At 48.3% G+C, this 17,883-nt stretch overlaps 2 protein-coding genes across 5 annotated transcripts in view; one reads left to right on the top strand and one right to left on the bottom strand.

The window, feature by feature from the left end:
• Nucleotides 1-1,641: 1,641 nt before the first annotated feature.
• On the bottom strand, nucleotides 1,642-2,526 carry senp8 (SUMO peptidase family member, NEDD8 specific). The gene has a single exon (XM_028955849.1). The coding sequence runs from the start codon at nucleotides 2,413-2,415 to the stop codon at nucleotides 1,771-1,773; it is 645 nt and encodes a 214-aa protein (XP_028811682.1). The 5' UTR covers nucleotides 2,416-2,526; the 3' UTR covers nucleotides 1,642-1,770.
• A 55-nt stretch (nucleotides 2,527-2,581) lies between these two features.
• The window catches only part of myo9aa (myosin IXAa), a 64,924-nt gene continuing 49,622 nt past the window's right edge, over nucleotides 2,582-17,883 (top strand). For all 4 annotated transcript variants that reach the window (XM_028955845.1, XM_028955848.1, XM_028955847.1 and 1 more), the window contains exons 1-2: nucleotides 2,582-2,768; nucleotides 6,807-7,731. In XM_028955845.1, coding sequence (XP_028811678.1) covers nucleotides 6,889-7,731 — 843 coding nt within the window. In that variant the 5' untranslated portion in view covers nucleotides 2,582-2,768; nucleotides 6,807-6,888. The remainder of the gene's footprint in view (nucleotides 2,769-6,806; nucleotides 7,732-17,883) is intronic.

Raw genomic sequence — 17,883 nt, forward strand, 5'->3', positions numbered from 1 at the left:
CACCACTTTTAAGAAGAAGGTGAAAACCCTCTTATTCCAAAAATATTACAGACAAATTTAACACATACACATGCATACACATTTAACAAATAAATACAAAATGTATAAATACATTATAATTTTTCTTAGTCTAGCACCCAACACTCTCCGAGCATGTTCTTCAATGACAAGTCTAAGCCTTATCAGGGCTCTTAGTTTGTATACTTGATATTCTATAGAAATCGAACGAGAATTGCTGGTGTCTTCCCATTGTAAGTCGCTTTGGATAAAAGCGTCTGCCAAATAAAGTAAAGTAAAGTAAAGTAAAGTTTCATAAAATGTATTTTCTGACTCCAAAGGACTTGAGCTTCCTAAGGAGGTTTCTGAGGATCTCCTCTGTGTTTGAGGAGAACTTCAGTAGGTCGTCAAACATGATACCCAGGTATTTATATTCCTCGACTAGCTCTATTGGTTTCCCGTGGATGGAGGTGGTAACTGCTGCAGAGACGTCCCTCTGTTTGTTGGTGAAGGTCACCACCATCTCTTTGGTTTTGCTGACGTTCAGTTCCAGACGTGAAGTGTCACACCAGTCTACAAACTCCTGCAGAACAGGTGAGAGTATACTGACAAAGTGCACGTGTGCAACACAGACAAACTGAGCTAACTGGGGACAAACAGGGGGGACAGACAGTGCAAGAGTAACATTTAACAAAAACATGTAGACAACAATGAGACAGGCAGCGCTAAACTAGTGAAATGAATAATAAATGTGCAAATACCGCTGTGCAAAATGGTGTGTGTGTCAGTTCAGGTTGGAAAGTGTTCAGGTGTCTGATGGCCTGTGGGATGAAGCTGTTGCACAGTCTGGCAGTGAGGGCCAGAATGCTTAGGTACCTGGTAGGAGGGTGAAGAGTGCATGTGAGGGGTGTGTGGAGTCCTTCACCATGCTGGTGGCTTTCCTGGTGCAGCGTGTGTTGTAAATGTCCGTTATGGAGGGAAGAGAAACTCGGATGATCTTCTCAGCTGTCCTCACTATCCGCTGTAGGGTCTTGTGGTCCGATATGGTGCAGTTCCCAAACCAGACAGTGATGCAGCAGGTCAGAATGCTGTCAATGGTCCCTTTTTATAGAAAGTGGTGAGGATGGGTGGGGGGGAGATGGGCTTTCCTCAGCCTATGCAGGAAGTAAAGACGCTGCTGGGTTTTCTTGACTGTGTTGAGATTCCAAGAATGCTTCTCTAGATGAACACAGAGGAACTTTGTGTTCTTGACTATCTCCACACAGTTGAGAAAGGCCCCTCTGTTGTCTTCTGAACAGACGTTGACCTTACACCAGTTCGTCAGTCGTTGCACTGGCCCTGCGAGAAAAACCGTGCTCGGTCACACACTTGCTTTCGTACTGAATTCTTCACAAGCAGGACCATTCCCCAGTCTGCTTCAAGAGGCAGTAGAACATTATTTCTTCTAACAGCAGGGGAATGTTGAGATTAGATGGATAAGTGTGCCTATTTTTATTATTTTTGTGCAACCTTAGGGGATGGGCGGAGCTTTTTACAGTGAAAGGTAGTCACCTTGTGGTCTCTAAGAAAAGAAAGTGCTGATGACGGTGCCACTTCCACAACACAGTGACTAACGTGATTTACATATAAATGGAAATGGAAGCGTTACAGCTGCAGTGCAGGTTTATTGTGCAAATGATCATCGGTTTGAATGCACCAGAAGACACACACAACTCCCCACATCATTCCACATGAAGGCATCTCCGGGGACAGGAGTGACCAGGCGGACGGAGGTCAGCCTCCGGCCAGGCTCTGGATGAGTCTGCACCACTCCGCCCTCTTCCTGGTGATGTAGTCCTGCGTGATCGTGTCGGTCCCCAGCCTCGGCGTGTCCCCCGTCCCCACACTCTCACAGAGGAGCTCGGTGTTGCAGATGACGTACATGCCGCAGTCGTAGCTGTTGTGCTGCGCAGGACAGGGCTCCTCCACCACGGACACCCTCCGCCCTGCGCCCAGGAGGAAGCTCTCCAGCTGGCCGGCGACGCGCCGGGCGTCCGGGGAGTTGCATCCGGCCTGCGAGTCGTAGTGCGAGAAGCGGCGCTCGTCCGCCCGGTACAGCAGCAGGCTCCAGTGGGAGCCGCCGGCGGCGGCGTGGTGGCGGTTGTCGTTGACGGCCAGGAAGATCCAGCGGCGGGCGGGGAGCTCCAGCGGGGCCAGGAAGGTCGCCACCTCCTGCGGGGACGTGGCGCACTTGATGAAGTGCGTGACCTCGGGGCTGATGAAGCAGGCCGCGCCGCTCAGGGCCGTAAAGCGCTCGGCGGCGAAATACTCGAAGGCGAAGCCGATCACCTGGTCGTTGAGCCAGTGCGGACCCCGCAGCAGGGCGACGTCGGAGCGGCGGAGGAGACTGTCGTGGTAGCTCAACACCACCGGATCCATCGGGTCGTCACTCCAGCAGAATCCTCATCATTTCCACGGAAACCACCTCCATCGGTCCCCGAAAGAAGATGAAGTCCACGGCGGACGGCGCCTGCCGTAAACACCGGCTTTCACGACACTTCAGCGGGCGGGGCCACGCTCGGCCCAATCAGCGCCGGATTGTGCGCCGGACGTTTGGAACGGACCAATTAGATCGCGCGACATTGGCCTCTCTCTCTCTGTCCCGCCCCCCGGGCTTCGGTAGCCCCGCCCCGTCCTGGCGCTACTGCGGTGGAATGAGGAGCGTCGCTGCCCAGCGCGGGGTGAGCGGCGGCGGCCTAAATCCGAGCTTCTGGCCGCGGACTTCACCGGAGGTGAGACGCCCTGGAAGCTGGAACTTTACTTTACTTGCGGCGTCGCTCCGGACGATGGTGGTGGTGCGGGAGGAACTTTTCGAGTCGGGTAAAGAGGTGGAATGTGGAGCGGCTCTGGGTGTCACTGTCCCCGTGAACTGGGTGGAATTTGCGTGGTGCTGAGCAGGAGATTTCTTCCAGTTTATTCCAGCGAGCTGATCTGGGCTGCAGGGTTGTGTTCTTGTTTCTGCTGGTTCTACATATTTATTTCCGAAGTGAGCATGTTACTGACCCTATTTAAATCTGAGCCACTGGGATGAAGTAGTGGGAAGCTGAGCAGGGTACCTGGGCCTGGCGGGAGAACGACGACAAACAATCGCAGGAAAGCTGGAGAGGATGTGGAGAAAGTCAGTGGGAGACCGTGTCACCGTACTGATCTCAGGCCAGCAGGGCGTCACCCAGTCACTCTGCAGCCACTTCTTATTACTCTGGATCTCGGCATAATTACTGGGTTTAAAAATCATTTCCATTTCCAGCATTTACCAGACGCCCAGGGACAGTCCCCCTGGAGACACTCGGGGACACGATGGTCTTCTGGTTCATTGGAGAGTGTGTTAGTTGGAAAGTACAGTGTGTGTATGCTTGTGTTGAAAAGGCTTATCTCTGTTGTGCCATATTTCCCAGTTTGAAGCCGCGCCCACTTTTCGTTTTTTGGGGACTGTAATATTTTGATGCTGCGTTGGGGGTCAGCATCCATCTGTTTTCTTGACATATTTCAGTTTCCTGTTACTGTGGACATATGGACCTGCGGCCACCGTCCTGTACAGCTGCTTGTAAATGTAAACTCTGAAATGGTTGTCCCGACTCTCGGTGGGAAAAGTGCTTCATCACCGCGCCGAGGATGTCCACAGATGGCTAGATGCTGGAAGGTCTGGGCGTGGCCACTCAGTTAATTAGTTAACTGTGCCCTTCTTTTACAATCACTGGGAAAGCGTGGAATTTCTACCTGTTTTACCATCTGGAATCTTCTCCTTCCTCCGTCTTCGTCCGTCTCCCACTGTTCTAGCACCTTGAGATTTGTTCCCAGTTCTGGTCCTGCCGTGGACAGACATGAGGTCAGCGTGCCGCTATGTCTGATCCAGAGTGTGCCCGTGTCTAGCATGTCTGTGACCTCATCTGGGCTCTCCAGACGGGACTTTACTGCTGTTTTCATCACAGCATATGAAGACCTTTCTGGTTCTGGTCAGAATCTCTCTCTCTCTCTCTCTGTTTCTTACAGTTGTTAAAAAGTGGAAATATCTTGACAAGTGATGATTATTTTGGCAGACCATGTGGAGACCAGGAAGTAGCCAGACCCGCCCTGCTGTTCCTCGTCCTTCAGGACAGTCAGATATCTGCCTCATTTAGAAACGACACATGGTGACCCTGACCCGCCCAGGGCTCATTCGCGTTGCCATATCGGGGTTGCACTTCCGGGCACCTGTCCGAACCCCGTCTTCAGGGTCAGAGTGCAGGCTGCCTGGCATCACCTTCATATTAAAATCAATATATTACAATGATATATTACAGTGACAGGTCAGCGTGTTTTAAGACTGAAATAGAAAATTGATTGATTGATTGATTAGTGAGTAGACAGTATTTTATTAGTGAAATAAACTGGCCTGCTGTCCGGTTTGGTCTGGGAAGGCGGGGTGTTGGGGATTTTGGGGATGTTGGGGATATGGTCGGGTTCGGATTACAGAGAGTACATGTGCAGCCACTCAGCCCTGTTATCTCGGAGGGTGATGCCGGTTCTGGGGGTTGAGGGTCATCTTGATTGGCTTATTTTTCTGTGGAGGTATGTTGTTAATTGATTGCCAAATTTCTTCCAAACCCGACTTATGAAGACCACATGTTGTGTGTTTTGCTTCCTCCTTTTTTATCCAGATGGGGTGGAGCAGACAAGAAACAAAAAGTAGAAAATAAAGCCCTGACAAACCTGGGATTCTGAACCACTTTCTCTGAAAGTGAAGTGATTGTCATTGTGATACACAGCAGCACAGCACACGGTGCGCATAGTGAAATTTATCCTCTGCATTTAACCCATCACCCTTGGTGAGCAGTGGGCGGCCATGACAGGTGCCCAGGGAACAGTGTGTGGGGACGGTGCTTTGCTCAGTGGCACCTCAGTGGTACCTTGGCAGATCGGGATTCGAACCGGCAACCTTCTGATTATGGAGCCGCTTCCTTAACCGCTAGACCACCACTGCCCTTTGGCTAGAGTTTACCCTCTTTACCCTGCCGCCAGAGGTATAACTTTGATTACAGCATGCATTTAGCATGCCATTGGTAAGTCTTCTCCAGCACATGCCAAAGATTCTCGTTGGGCTTAAGCTTGAAATGGCGTCCTTGAACCGTTCTTTCCCAATTACAACACCATGAATCCTGGCATTGTTTTCATGAAATATGTTCGTCGTCATGGAAAAATCCATCATCCTGGAATCAGAACATGATCCAGAGTCCAGTCATTTTTGACTTTCTCATGACCACACAGTGTGATGTAGAGAACGAACTAGCAGAGAGAAGCCAAGCAGTAAAGTCAGCTCTGCTGGGGTGGTGCTCCATTCAGCTCTGGAAGCCAGATGTGACTGGGACTGTAGTTCCAATCATTTAAACACTCACGATGGCCTCAGGACTCCAACAGCGGCTGTGTGAGCCCTGCCATGATGTCACATCTCGAAGTTAGAGAGCCTGACGGTTTTGTGACAGTGTTAGGTCTTGATCTTCTGTTTGAAATGATTCCCTTTCTTTGAGCAATTGTTGAAATATTGCCTTGTTCCCTCTGGTTTTTGGCACAGCGACTTAATCAACTCAATTTTCTTATAGTTGATATGTAGAGATATTCAGAATCCAAGGGTGGTAGTAGCCTAGTGGGTAAGACACTCGCCTATGAACCAGAAGACCCGGGTTCGAATCCCGCTTACTACCATTGTGTCCCTGAGCAAGACACTTAACCCTGAGTGTCTCCAGGGGGGACTGTCCCTGTAACTACTGATTGTAAGTCGCTCTGGATAAGGGCATCTGATAAATACTGTAAATGTAAATGTAAGTACAGATTTTCACTACAGCATTTACTACCTCCTCAGCATTTTCGCATCTCTCTCACAATTAGTAAATTGAATGACCTGATGAAGGTGGTCACGAATTACAAATCATATTAACATTTTAGAACACAGTTAACATTTAATAAAACTAATTTGTTAGTTTTGCGACTCATACGGATAGTATATGTACTATAGACTGAAAGTTTGTGCTTGCTGACCAAACATTTACAGCATGGACCCGACCCCAACTGACCCCTACTGTACACACACATGACCTCACAGCTCCATGGTAGTGAGTTTGAATCCCGTCGTCCTGTGTTGGTGCGGGTTTCCATCGGCTTCCTTCCGCCATCCATCCACACAGCTCTAACTGACCCATGTGCCTGAGCGAGTGTGTGTGTGTGTGTGTGTGTGTGTGTGTGAGTGAGGCTGCTTAGGAATAAGCTTTAATGAATAGTTAATAAGTGAGTGATGAGTATACACAGACAAATATTCACATACATGTTGCTTGATTAAAACATTTCTATCTAATAAGTGTGAACTCACTAATTGGTTGTAGTCATTAACTGATTGTTAAACGAGTGTGTAGACTGTAAATCTTCTGTCCATCCTTTAAGTCCAAACCATCTGTTCTTCAGAGGTAACATAGCAAACGCCACCTCGGACCTCTTAATGCCCCTGTGTGTGTGTGTGTGTGTGTGTGTGTGTGTGTGTGTGTGTGTGTGTGTGTGTGTGTGTTTGTGTGTGCGTGTGTGTGTGTGTGCATGACAATGACTTCTGACAGGTTCATAAGCTGTAATTAGTTTATAAGCTGACAGCAGCACAGCAGCAAGGTGCTGAAATCCTGCTTTATCCTGCACTCTTGCAGAACTTCTGTCATTTTACAGGAAAGAGAGGGTTTATTGTCCTTAAGGAGACAGGAGAGGAAGTCTAAGATGTCATTAATGTTCACTGTTGTCTTTTTGTCCCCCCCCAGTGGTGATGTCTTCGTGCAGTCCCCAGGGCCTTTAACTGGACCCAGCGCTGCTACAGGCGCTCATGGGAACGGCAGCTCCAACATGAGTGCTTATGATATTTGGGGCAGGCGGCGATTTGAGGACCATGACTTCATGCTGCGCGTCTACCCGGGCACCATCTCTGAGGGCACCATCTACTGCCCTGTTAGTGCCCGCAAGGCCACCTCTGCGGCCGAGGTCATTGAGCAGGTCATCGAGCGCTTGCGGCTGGACCGCACTAAGTGCTACGTTCTCGCAGAGGTGAAGGAATTTGGTGGAGAGGAGTGGATCCTCAATCCCAGCGACTGCCCCGTGCAGCGCATGATGCTGTGGCCTCGCATGGCCCTGGAGAACCGCTCTGGTGGGGAGGATTACCGATTTCTGCTTCGAGAGAAGAACTTGGATGGCTCCATCCACTACGGGAGCCTCCAGATGTGGCTGCAGGTGACGGAAGAACGGCGGCGTATGGTGGAGCGTGGCTTCCTGCCTCAGCCCCCCCCCAAGGACTACAATGACCTGTGTAACTTGCCTGACCTTAATGAGAAAACGCTGCTGGACAACCTACGCAGCCGCTTCAAGCAGGAAAAGATCTACACCTACGTGGGCAGCATCCTCATCGTCATCAACCCCTTCAAGTTCCTGCCCATCTACAACCCCAAATATGTCAAGATGTATGACAACCACCATCTGGGCAAACTGGAGCCTCACATCTATGCCGTGGCGGACGTGGCGTACCATGCGATGCTGCAGCGGCGCCGAGACCAGTGCATCGTCATCAGTGGTGAGAGCGGCTCCGGCAAGACCCAGAGCACCAACTTCCTCATCCACCACCTTACTGCCCTCAGCCAAAAGGGCTTCGCCAGCGGTGTGGAGCAGACCATACTGGGAGCCGGCCCGGTGCTGGAGGTAAGAACGTTGCTTTGGAGGTTGTGCTGCTGCTTGATTCATAGCATTTGGAGGATGGGAAATTAATTTATGGGTTTTTTGTCTATGCAACCTTTTCACCATGGGGAGATTGCAGGACATTGTCTGCTCTACACGTGGGTGTTGAGGTGACTCCACAGTACCTAATGCTACTTCTTCTAGTCAGGGTTGGATTATTTTGTCTGGGCACCACAGCTTCAGTCTTACATTTCCAAACTGCCACTGTAGTGTTTTTGTCTCAGGCATCTTACATTACAAAGCCTCTTTTCTGGAATGTTTGATGCAATCTTAATTTCTCTCTTTTGCCTTTGCTCTGTGAACATTTGATTGATCTTTCTGACTACTGTGGATGGAGCTTGACAGCAACACAGGAACATTCCACACAAGTTTACAGTTTCAAAAACAGACTCCCCCATCCAGCTTCTGAGAGAATTCCTCCAATGCCACTCATACCACTTGGCTACTGTCACATGTCAACAAACCGTGAAAGAGTTTGACCTGTTTCAGCACGAGCAGATGCTGTGGAGAAGCTGTCCCTCCAGTGTTTTAGGATGCCTTTCAGTGCCTTTTACCATTGGTAATTCCCTGGTACAACTGTGCCCAACTGGAAAAGCTGCCTGTGTAAAGATTTCACACAAGCAGATTCCTTTAGTTATTTCTGATAAACAAAGATGATAAACAAAGATGGGGCAGTGGTTGCCTAGCGGTTAAGGAAACGGCCTCGTAATCAGAAGGTTGCCGGTTCAAATCCCGATCTGCCAAGGTGCCACTGAGCAAAACAAGTGACAATCACTCACTTCAGATGTAAATATTCTAACTCTAGTCTAGCTGTCCTAATCTGTGCATGGTTTCTGAGAGTGTACTTTTAGATGTTTCATTGCTCTTTGCTCTTGCATTGCTCTTGGCTGCTTGTTCTTGTCATTTTCTCATAGAACCATACAGACCAAATGTAAAAATGTTGCTGTTTGCATTTAGTAAAAGCGAGATTGCAGTCCAGTCTCTCTGGAATGTCATACTGGGACTAATATTTAAGAATGTTAGTTAATGACAAACCTCCTGGCACAATTGAGTGGTTTTTGAGTGCACGGGACCAACCTTAATAGTTTACACAGGAAGATTGCCAGTTAATGATTAATGTGAGTAACTCTGGTACCTGGGCCCCGCCCAGTGGGATGAACAGGTGACTAAACTTACTCTTGTTTCTTCAGGGTGGGACTTTTTTTTATTTATTTTTTTTATTGTTCTCGCAATACAACAACCAAGGTTGCATCCTCACACTTAGCAGATCCGGGCGTGTCCGTTATCTGAACAGTTTTAAGACCTCATCTGTTTCTGAGTAAACACGCTTGGCATCAGGCAGTGATCATATTTCCTGCTTTTCAGAAATGAAAATCAGACGATGCAGTAAAGAAATCATTCAACTTTCTCTTCATGTCACACGTGTGCATTACATTTCCATGTGACACTATCTTCCTTCTGCTCACTGGAAAACAATACATTGCATCTATTGTTTTGCCCACTTGCCACCGTCATGAAAGGTGGCATGAAATCCGCTCCATAGAAAACAGAGCTTTGTGCTCTTTAATCTAAGGGCAAACCGAGTGACTGCTTAATCCAGCCAGACATATGCAGCTGCTATCTGGCTGCCTTAGAGTCCACTGAGAAGCACTAATGTCATTTAATAACTGAACTCTTTGGTCCGTGTTTCCCTGTGAACTGCTGCATTATTCAGATGAATTTTAGTTTTGGCAAAACTGTCTGTTAGGCGTTTCTAAGAACACCTCCCAAATCCTATTACATAGGGCTGTCAAAATGAACATCATAATCATTGCAATGAATTTATAATTTGCGTGGTAGTAGCCTAGTGGCTACTTTGAACCAGAAGATCCCGCTTACTACCATTGTGTCCCTGAGCAAGACATTTAACCCTAAGTTGCTCCAGGGGGGGGACTGTCCCAGTAACTGTTTGTAAGTCGCTCGGGATAAGGGCGTCTGATAAATAGATTAATGAAATTAATGCGTTTTGTTATTTCCTTTGTCCATAAAGGTGGAGCTGGGCTGTGAAGAAAGATTAGGGATTTTTCAGATGACTCTTTAAGTGTGGTGTGATGGTGATGTGGCTTTACAAATATAATACATTAGTAATTATAAAAAAGTTGCTTCCACAGGAAACTTCTTAACCAGACCAGCGAGACACATGGGGTGTAACATCTGTGTTTTTACTGTGTCGGCATAAACGCGGTGTTCAGAGGGTAATGTAAATCGGTTTTGGTTCATGTTTCCACTGTAGAGGACGGAAGGCAGCTATTCTGCCTCTGCCAGTATCCAGAAACCACCACAGCTGAGTAGTTTTGTTGCCAGTCTTTGACTGAGGCGACCGTGGTTCGAATTTTAGCCTCATCAATCCTAAATTACCCCTAACCAGCGCAAAGCATTTGTGGTTATAAAAAAAAAACCTAAAACACAGTCATGTTTCCTTTGTATCTGATTTATTAAACCCTGTCTATTGGTTAACATTTGGAACCATTTTAAACTGCATATTGATAGTTTAATCAATATGCAAAACAGTGCTCATTTGTAGAGGTCTTTTTAACTGTTTGGAAATACAAACGTATTAATAAATTAGTAAACACAGAAATAATGAACCTAATTATAGATAAAGATTTTCACATCAAAATAATAATTAACTTAAAGGATCTTTTAGGATCCTCTTTTTTTATCTGAAGGCCACGGTCAGAGGACACTTCCAAGAGTTTTTGTTGATAAGTGACAAGAGAAATGGGTTTCTCACCCAATCCAGCAGCGCACGTCAGGAAAGTAGGAATGAAAATCTTTAATCAGGGTGGAGCTGCATCCACATTCTCACTGGAGAACAAATCATCCATTTCAGGAATTTCAGGCCCTTCTCCACAGCTCTATGATGGTCACACTTTCAACCTTCAAACCACCACATATTTCACCTGTTCAACAAATTTAACCAATTCAACCACATTTCTCCTAATCCCCCCACCCCCCAGCCCTCCTTTTCATCCCTCCATCCTCCCGCTGCAGCCCATTCATTTTACCATGCAACATTTTCAGCCTTCCAACCACCACATAATTCATTTATTACCCCACTGTAACTGATTCAACTACATTTAACATCTTCCACTCATCCCACTATTTTCGATTCCTCTGTTTCATCCCTCCATCAGCCCAATGAAGCCCATTCGTTTTACAGAGGAACAATGGTCACATTTTCAGCCTTCCAACCAAGTCATAATCCTAAGTCACATGAAGTGTAAAATATTCGAACACATAGTTTAAGTGTAGTTTGCTCACTACCCCATTCAAGTTGAATTGATTAAACATGTAACTAATTAATCTCACATTTTGCTATAAAAGATCAGTCATATAAATCAGCCCTGACATGAAAATAACACTACCATTGTGTCCCTAAACAAGACACTTAACGCTGAGTGTCCCCAGGTCAACTGTCCCTCTAACTATTGATTGTAAGACACTCTGGATAAGGATGCCTGGTGAAAGTTGTAAATGTAAATAGTGTGACCTCTGGTTATGTCCAGTATCAGTGGTGTTATTTTTCATAACTCCTTAGGGCATCTGTTTGGCGATGTCTGTTGTCTTCCTCACAGAACCCACATTCTTTTTACAGCATTTATGTAGAATTAAGACCGGATAAGCGTAAACCTTCCCGGGGCCATGCAAGACCTTTGCAATATGAAAAGTGCATAAACGCGCCTTCAGTAGTCTGTATAGCTTAATGCTTTATTGCATTTTCTGGTTCAGGCTATAAGCCAAGATTGTGTTGACTCTCAGTATCATCGTAGCATCACTTGCACTGGCTTTTCTTTCCTTGAGCTGCGCCACTTGCAACTGAAGATGAATGTGACAGATCTCATCTTCTGGATTGTTATGAGTAATGAAGGAGCTCATATTCAGGCCTCGGGGCTTGTGGGGTGAAGTCATCCTGGTGTACTTACTGTCTTACTCCAATGTGGGGTAAGGTTACGCCTTTTTTTGGTCAGAAAGCACCTGTATCTGTTACTACATCAGTAATAGATTTACATTTACAGCATTTACATTTACAGCATTACATTTACGGCCTTACCCAGAGCGTCTTACAATCATTTACAGGGACAGTCCCCCCTGGATCAATTTAGGATTAAGTGTCTTGCTCAGGGACATGATGGTAGTAAGTGGGATTTGAACCTGGGTCTTCTGGTTCATAGGCGAGTGTGTTACCCACTAGGCTACAACAATCCCGAACCACATCGCGCTGTGGTTTTATTTTATATTTTATAATATTGTATTATTTTGATATACAATATTATATCAATATAATATTAGATTGTGTCGGTCATCAATTTTGCCATAATTCATAGGTAGTTGTATATAATTCCAACGATGCATGCATTTGACTAGTGTCACTAACAGCGTTGGAACATTTCTGACACCTCTAGTTGTTCATTACTTGTGAATATCATGAAAAATGTTCTGAATATCTGTTAATGTTTCCTGATGGCAATCTCCATGCAAGTAGTCTGTTAAATGTGGGTTCCTCCACCCCATCTGGCTGTTGACCGTCCTTCTGGTTCTGACATGACCTTACTGAGCTTCTCCAGCCCAGCCCAGCCCCCACCCCACCTGCTTGGTTCTATGAAGGAGGCGGGCTTATGTTCCATTAGGCTCAGTCTGCAGTGTTACACGCTGATGAGCTTCCTTCTAATGCGATAGTATGCCCTTCAAGTTGCCCTTCAGTCGGGATGGCACAGTGTGCAGCAACATCACTCAATGTTCTCACAGTTGTTCACCCTTCTAGCATCCAGTATGAACAAAATCCTCCTCCTTCTATCTTACTTTTTTTTGTCGTGTCCTTGTGCTGGAAAGGCCTTGCGTTCCTCCATTATCTGCCTGCCCGCCTCTCTCCTTTTGTGGCATTTGGCTGTTTGAGCACTATTGTGATGTAAGTGAGTGTAAGCAGAGTGTCGGCGCTGTGCTAAGAATAAAACTGCTGCCACGCTGGAATGTTGCGTGTGGTAGAGCAAACGTCTTATTCGCCCTCCCACAAAAATGGGTTAAAAGAAGAAGCCTCAGTCTGTCGCCACTATCGAACTGGTCCCCCGTCACCCCTCTCCTGATGAGGCTTATGCTTCTCTCATCATGTGACATGGATCAGGGTTTGTGACCACCTGCTGTCTGGCTGTACCACTCTTCACTGGTTTCTAGACTCAGTCATCAACAACAATCTGGCTGAACCCCCACAACCCCAGAACCCTAAAACCCTAGTTGTGTAGTCATGGAAGTCCACAAAGGAAGTCCTTCATATAGAGATGTCCAAAACATCGCTTTAATCAATTCATTTGAAAAAATCCTTTAAGACTATTTCTAAAGTAAAAACACAGTTGCGACAATCTTATTTAAAAATGTGGTGCGCGTTTTTTTTTTGTAGCTTCCGCCTGGCTTTACGTGTGTGTAACGCTGGAAGATATATAACAGGTATTCATCATAGTGAAGTGAAGTGAAGTGATTGTCACATGTGATACACATCACAGCACAGTGAAATTTGTCCTCTGCATTTAACCCATCACCCTGAGTGAGCAGTGGTTTCATGCCGGCTGTCGTGTCGGCTATGGTGTTGACTGTCGTGCTGAATGTCGTGTCGTGCCGGGTGTTGTGTAGTCATGTCTGTCGTGCCGGGTGTCGTGTCATGCCAGGTTTCGTGCCATGCCAGGTTTCGTGCCATGCCAGATGTCGTGCCGGGTGTCGTGTCGTGCCGGGTGTCGTGTCGTGCCGGGTGTCGTGTCGTGCCGGGTGTCGTGTCGTGCCGGGTGTCGTGTCATGCCAGGTTTCGTGCCATGCCAGATGTCGTGCCGGGTGTCGTGCCATGCCGGGTGTCGTGTCGCGCCAGGTGTCGTGTCGTGCCGGGTGTCGTGTCATGCCAGGTGTCGTGCCGGGTGTCGTGTCATGCCAGGTGTCGTGCCGGGTGTCGTGTCGTGCCAGGTGTCGCGCCGGGTGTCGTGTCGTGCCAGGTGTCGCGCCGGGTGTCGTGTCGCGCCAGGTGTCGCGCCGGGTGTCGTGTCGTGCCAGGTGTCGCGCCGGGTGTCGTGTCGCGCCAGGTGTCGTGTCATGCCGGGTGTCGTGCCGGGTGTCGTGTCGTGCCAGGTGTCGCGCCGGGTGTTGTGTCTTGCCGGGTGTCGTGCCGGTGTGGTGTCATGCCGGGTGTCGTGTCGCGCCGGGTGTCGTGTCGTGCCAGGTGTCGCGCCGGGTGTCGTGTCGCGCCAGGTGTCGCGCCGGGTGTCGTGTCGTGCCAGGTGTCGCGCCGGGTGTCGTGTCGCGCCAGGTGTCGTGTCATGCCGGGTGTCGTGCCGGGTGTCGTGTTGTGCCAGGTGTCGCGCCGGGTGTTGTGTCTTGCCGGGTGTCGTGCCGGTGTGGTGTCATGCCGGGTGTCGTGTCGCGCCGGGTGTCGTGTCTTGCCGGGTGTCGTGCCGGTGTGGTGTCATGCCGGGTGTCGTGTCGCGCCGGGTGTCGTGTCGCGCCGGGTGTCGTGTCGTGTCGCGCCGGGTGTCGTGTCGCGCCGGGTGTCGTGTCGCGCCGGGTGTCGTGTCGCGCCAGGTGTCGTGTCGTGCCGGGTGTCGTGCCAATGTCGTGTTGTGCCGGGTGTCGTGTTGTGTCGTGCCGGGTGTTGTGCCAGGTGTCGTGTCGTGCCGGGTGTTGTGCCGGGTGTCGTGTTGTGCCGGGTGTCGTGCCGGGTGTTGTGCCAGGTGTCATGCCGGGTGTCGTGTCGTGCCGGGTGTCGTGTCGTGCCAGGTGTCGCGCCGGGTGTCGTGTCTTGCCGGGTGTCGTGTCTTGCCGGGTGTCTTGCCGGGTGTCCTGTCTTGCCGGGTGTCGTGTCGCGCCGGGTGTCGTGTCGTGCCGGGTGTTGTGCCAGGTGTCATGCCGGGTGTCGTGTCGTGCCAGGTGTCGCGCCGGGTGTCGTGTCTTGCCGGGTGTCATGTCTTGCCGGGTGTCTTGCCGGGTGTCGTGTCTTGCCGGGTGTCGTGTCATGCCGGGTGTCGTGTCGTGCCGGGTGTCGTGTCGTGCGTCGTGCCGGATGTCGTGCCGGGTGTCGTGTTGTGTCGTGCCGGGTGTTGTGCCAGGTGTCGTGTCGTGCCGGGTGTTGTGCCGGGTGTCGTGTTGTGCCGGGTGTCGTGCCGGGTGTTGTGCCAGGTGTCATGCCGGGTGTCGTGTCGTGCCGGGTGTCGTGTCGTGCCGGGTGTCGCGCCGGGTGTCGTGTCTTGCCGGGTGTCGTGTCTTGCCGGGTGTCTTGCCGGGTGTCGTGTCTTGCCGGGTGTCGTGTCGCGCCGGGTGTCGTGTCGTGCCGGGTGTTGTGCCAGGTGTCATGCCGGGTGTCGTGTCGTGCCGGGTGTCGTGTCGTGCCAGGTGTCGCGCCGGGTGTCGTGTCTTGCCGGGTGTCATGTCTTGCCGGGTGTCTTGCCGGGTGTCGTGTCTTGCCGGGTGTCGTGTCATGCCGGGTGTCGTGTCGTGCCGGGTGTCGTGTCGTGCGTCGTGCCGGATGTCGCGCCGGGTGTCGTGCCGGGTGTCGTGTCGTGCCGGGTGTCGTGCCGGGTGTCGTGTCGTGCCGGGTGTCGTGCCGGTGTCGTGCCGGGTGTCGTGTTGTGTCGTGTGTCGTGTGTCGTGCCGGGTGTCGTGCCGGGTGTCGTGCCGGGTGTCGTGCCAGGTGTCGTGCCGGGTGTCGTGTCGTGCCGGGTGTCGTGTCGTGCCGGGTGTCATGTAACGTCACAGGTTGATGGTCCGATGAGGCAGTATGTGGGATTTTGTCGAGTTGTGTGTTGACACAGCTCTTGTGAGGGGCTGGCTTATCTGTTTGTTCAGAGATTGGCTTTTGACTATGAGCCCAGCATGTTTGAATAGGGAATGTTGACATAAAAAGATTGCATCTCGTTTGTCTTCGGCCTGCTGTGCTTTTGATTGGACCAGATTTATAAGAAACGTTTCAGCTGCATGTCTGACCATGAGGTTTGCTTTGCCTCTGCACGTACAGGTGTCTGTGTTACAGTGGTGTTGAACTGAGGAATGACATTGGTAAAAGGTCTGCCATCGTGACTGCTGGCGCTCTCTGTTTAGGGTCAGAGTGGGTGTTTGAACACATGCATCATAGGGCAGTCTTTACATTAGGGTCTTTCTCTGGAGCCACTAAAGCCGCTGGTCCCCTATCCTGCCAGCACCTTCAGTCATCCACAACACCCTGTATCGTCCAAGACCATATGCTGCAAATCATCCTTATGAATCTGTCTGGGAATTGAAAATTGCTGATAATAATTAGAGGTGGGCATAGATTAATTTTCTTAATCTAGATTAATCTCACTGTAATCTTGGAATTAATCTAGATATGTTCAATAAGATGTACTTGTGTTTACCAACTGTTTATTCAGTTAAATAGCTGCATCCATGTTACCACGTCACGTTTGATGTGGTAATTTCACAGTTCAAAGACTCGTTCTCGCCTCCTACAGTGTAATTCGGCTAGGTATAAGAAACTAAAAGACATAAGAAATATACTTATAAATCTAGTGTAACCATTTAACTCCGGCACAATAGCTTGCGTAGTATAGACCCAGCTCCCAACCCAACTTTGTGAATAGATTAATGGCAATATTTTTTTTATCGCTCGATAAGAGTCTCACGTTAATGCAGCACGTTAACGCCGATAACGGGCCACCACTAATAATAATACATTCAGATGTCTCAATAATTGAAATTAATTAAACAAATAAACAGCCTATTCAGTGAAGTTGTTAAAGTAAAACCTATCGGGAAAGTGAAATGGGAAATGGGTCTTTTGCATTTTGTATTTTTATTCTTTTCTTTAGTTGAAGTTGCTATATACGTGTTACACAGTACATAGTGAAATGAAATAACATTTCCCTGGAACCTGGTGCCTCATATAATATTAGCACAATTTACATTGTGGTATCAGAGATTCAAAGTTACATACTGACATAAAGTGCATGTCTGCGACACAGACAAACTGGGCTAAATGAAGTGCAGACAGCGCTAAACAAGTGAAATGAATAACAAATGTGCAAAGTAAAATGCAAAATGGAACAGTGCATTAATAGATAATATAACCAATAGATAATATTACAATGTAACTGAGGTAGTGTGTGTGTGTGTGTGTGTGTGTGACCAGACCAGAGTGGCCTGAATGCTTTGTTACCTTTTTCCAGATGGTAGGAGGGTGAGGAGTACATGTGAGGGGTATGTAGAATCCTTAATAATGTAATAATATTTTATAATTTTTTAACGAATTTCTTTAATACTAAAATTGTTACGAATAGAGATAAGCTCCGTCAATATTATTACTGAAAATGGCTGACCACCGATTAGAACACTTCAGCTTTCTTAAAGGGCATGAATTAATTAAACTAATAAATCCTATCCTTAAAAATATTAACTTGTCGCTTCATTCAAGGTAGCAGTCATTAGCCCCAAGTCAGCTTTCTATCCACAAAGTATATTAATCGGGATTTAGACCTCATCATAGCACTGAGACAGCGCTGGTTAAAGTGGTTAATGACCTGCTGTTGGCCTCTGATCAGGGACGCATCCCGCTGCTTGTCCTTCTTGATCTGAGTGCAGCGTTTGACACTCGATCACGCTATTCTGCTTGCCAGGTTAGAGAATGTTGTTGGGATTAATGAAACAGCCCTTGTATGGTTCAGATCATATCCGACCAATCGGTATCAGTTTGTGGACATCAATGGTGATTCGTCTCTTCACATAGTAAAGTAGAGTTTGGTGTTCCACAAGGTTCTGTCCTAGGTCCGTTACTTTTTTCCCTATACATGTTACCTTTAGGTGACGTTATTTGCAAACACGGTATTGGCTTTCATTGCCAGATCAGAGCTGAACAAAATAGAGAATTGTCTGAAGGACATTAGACAGTGGATGCTCACCAACTTTCTCCTTTTAAACCCTGATAAGACAGAAGCGCTTGTACTTGGGCCTCAAGCAGCCAGACGTAAGATGACGAACCAGAGGGTCTACCACAGCCACCACCACCACGGATGGTAACGGATAAAGCTTCAGGGATCTTCAAATGGACCAGTAGCATTATAATGGACGTAATGT

The sequence above is a fragment of the Denticeps clupeoides genome, chromosome 16 (assembly GCF_900700375.1).
Source record: "Denticeps clupeoides chromosome 16, fDenClu1.1, whole genome shotgun sequence".
NCBI classification, from domain to species: domain Eukaryota; kingdom Metazoa; phylum Chordata; class Actinopteri; order Clupeiformes; family Denticipitidae; genus Denticeps; species Denticeps clupeoides.

Bases quoted from the DNA above. Each gene is read 5' to 3' on its own strand.
- senp8 (XM_028955849.1), bottom strand. From the start codon at position 2,415: ATGGATCCGGTGGTGTTGAGCTACCACGACAGTCTCCTCCGCCGCTCC.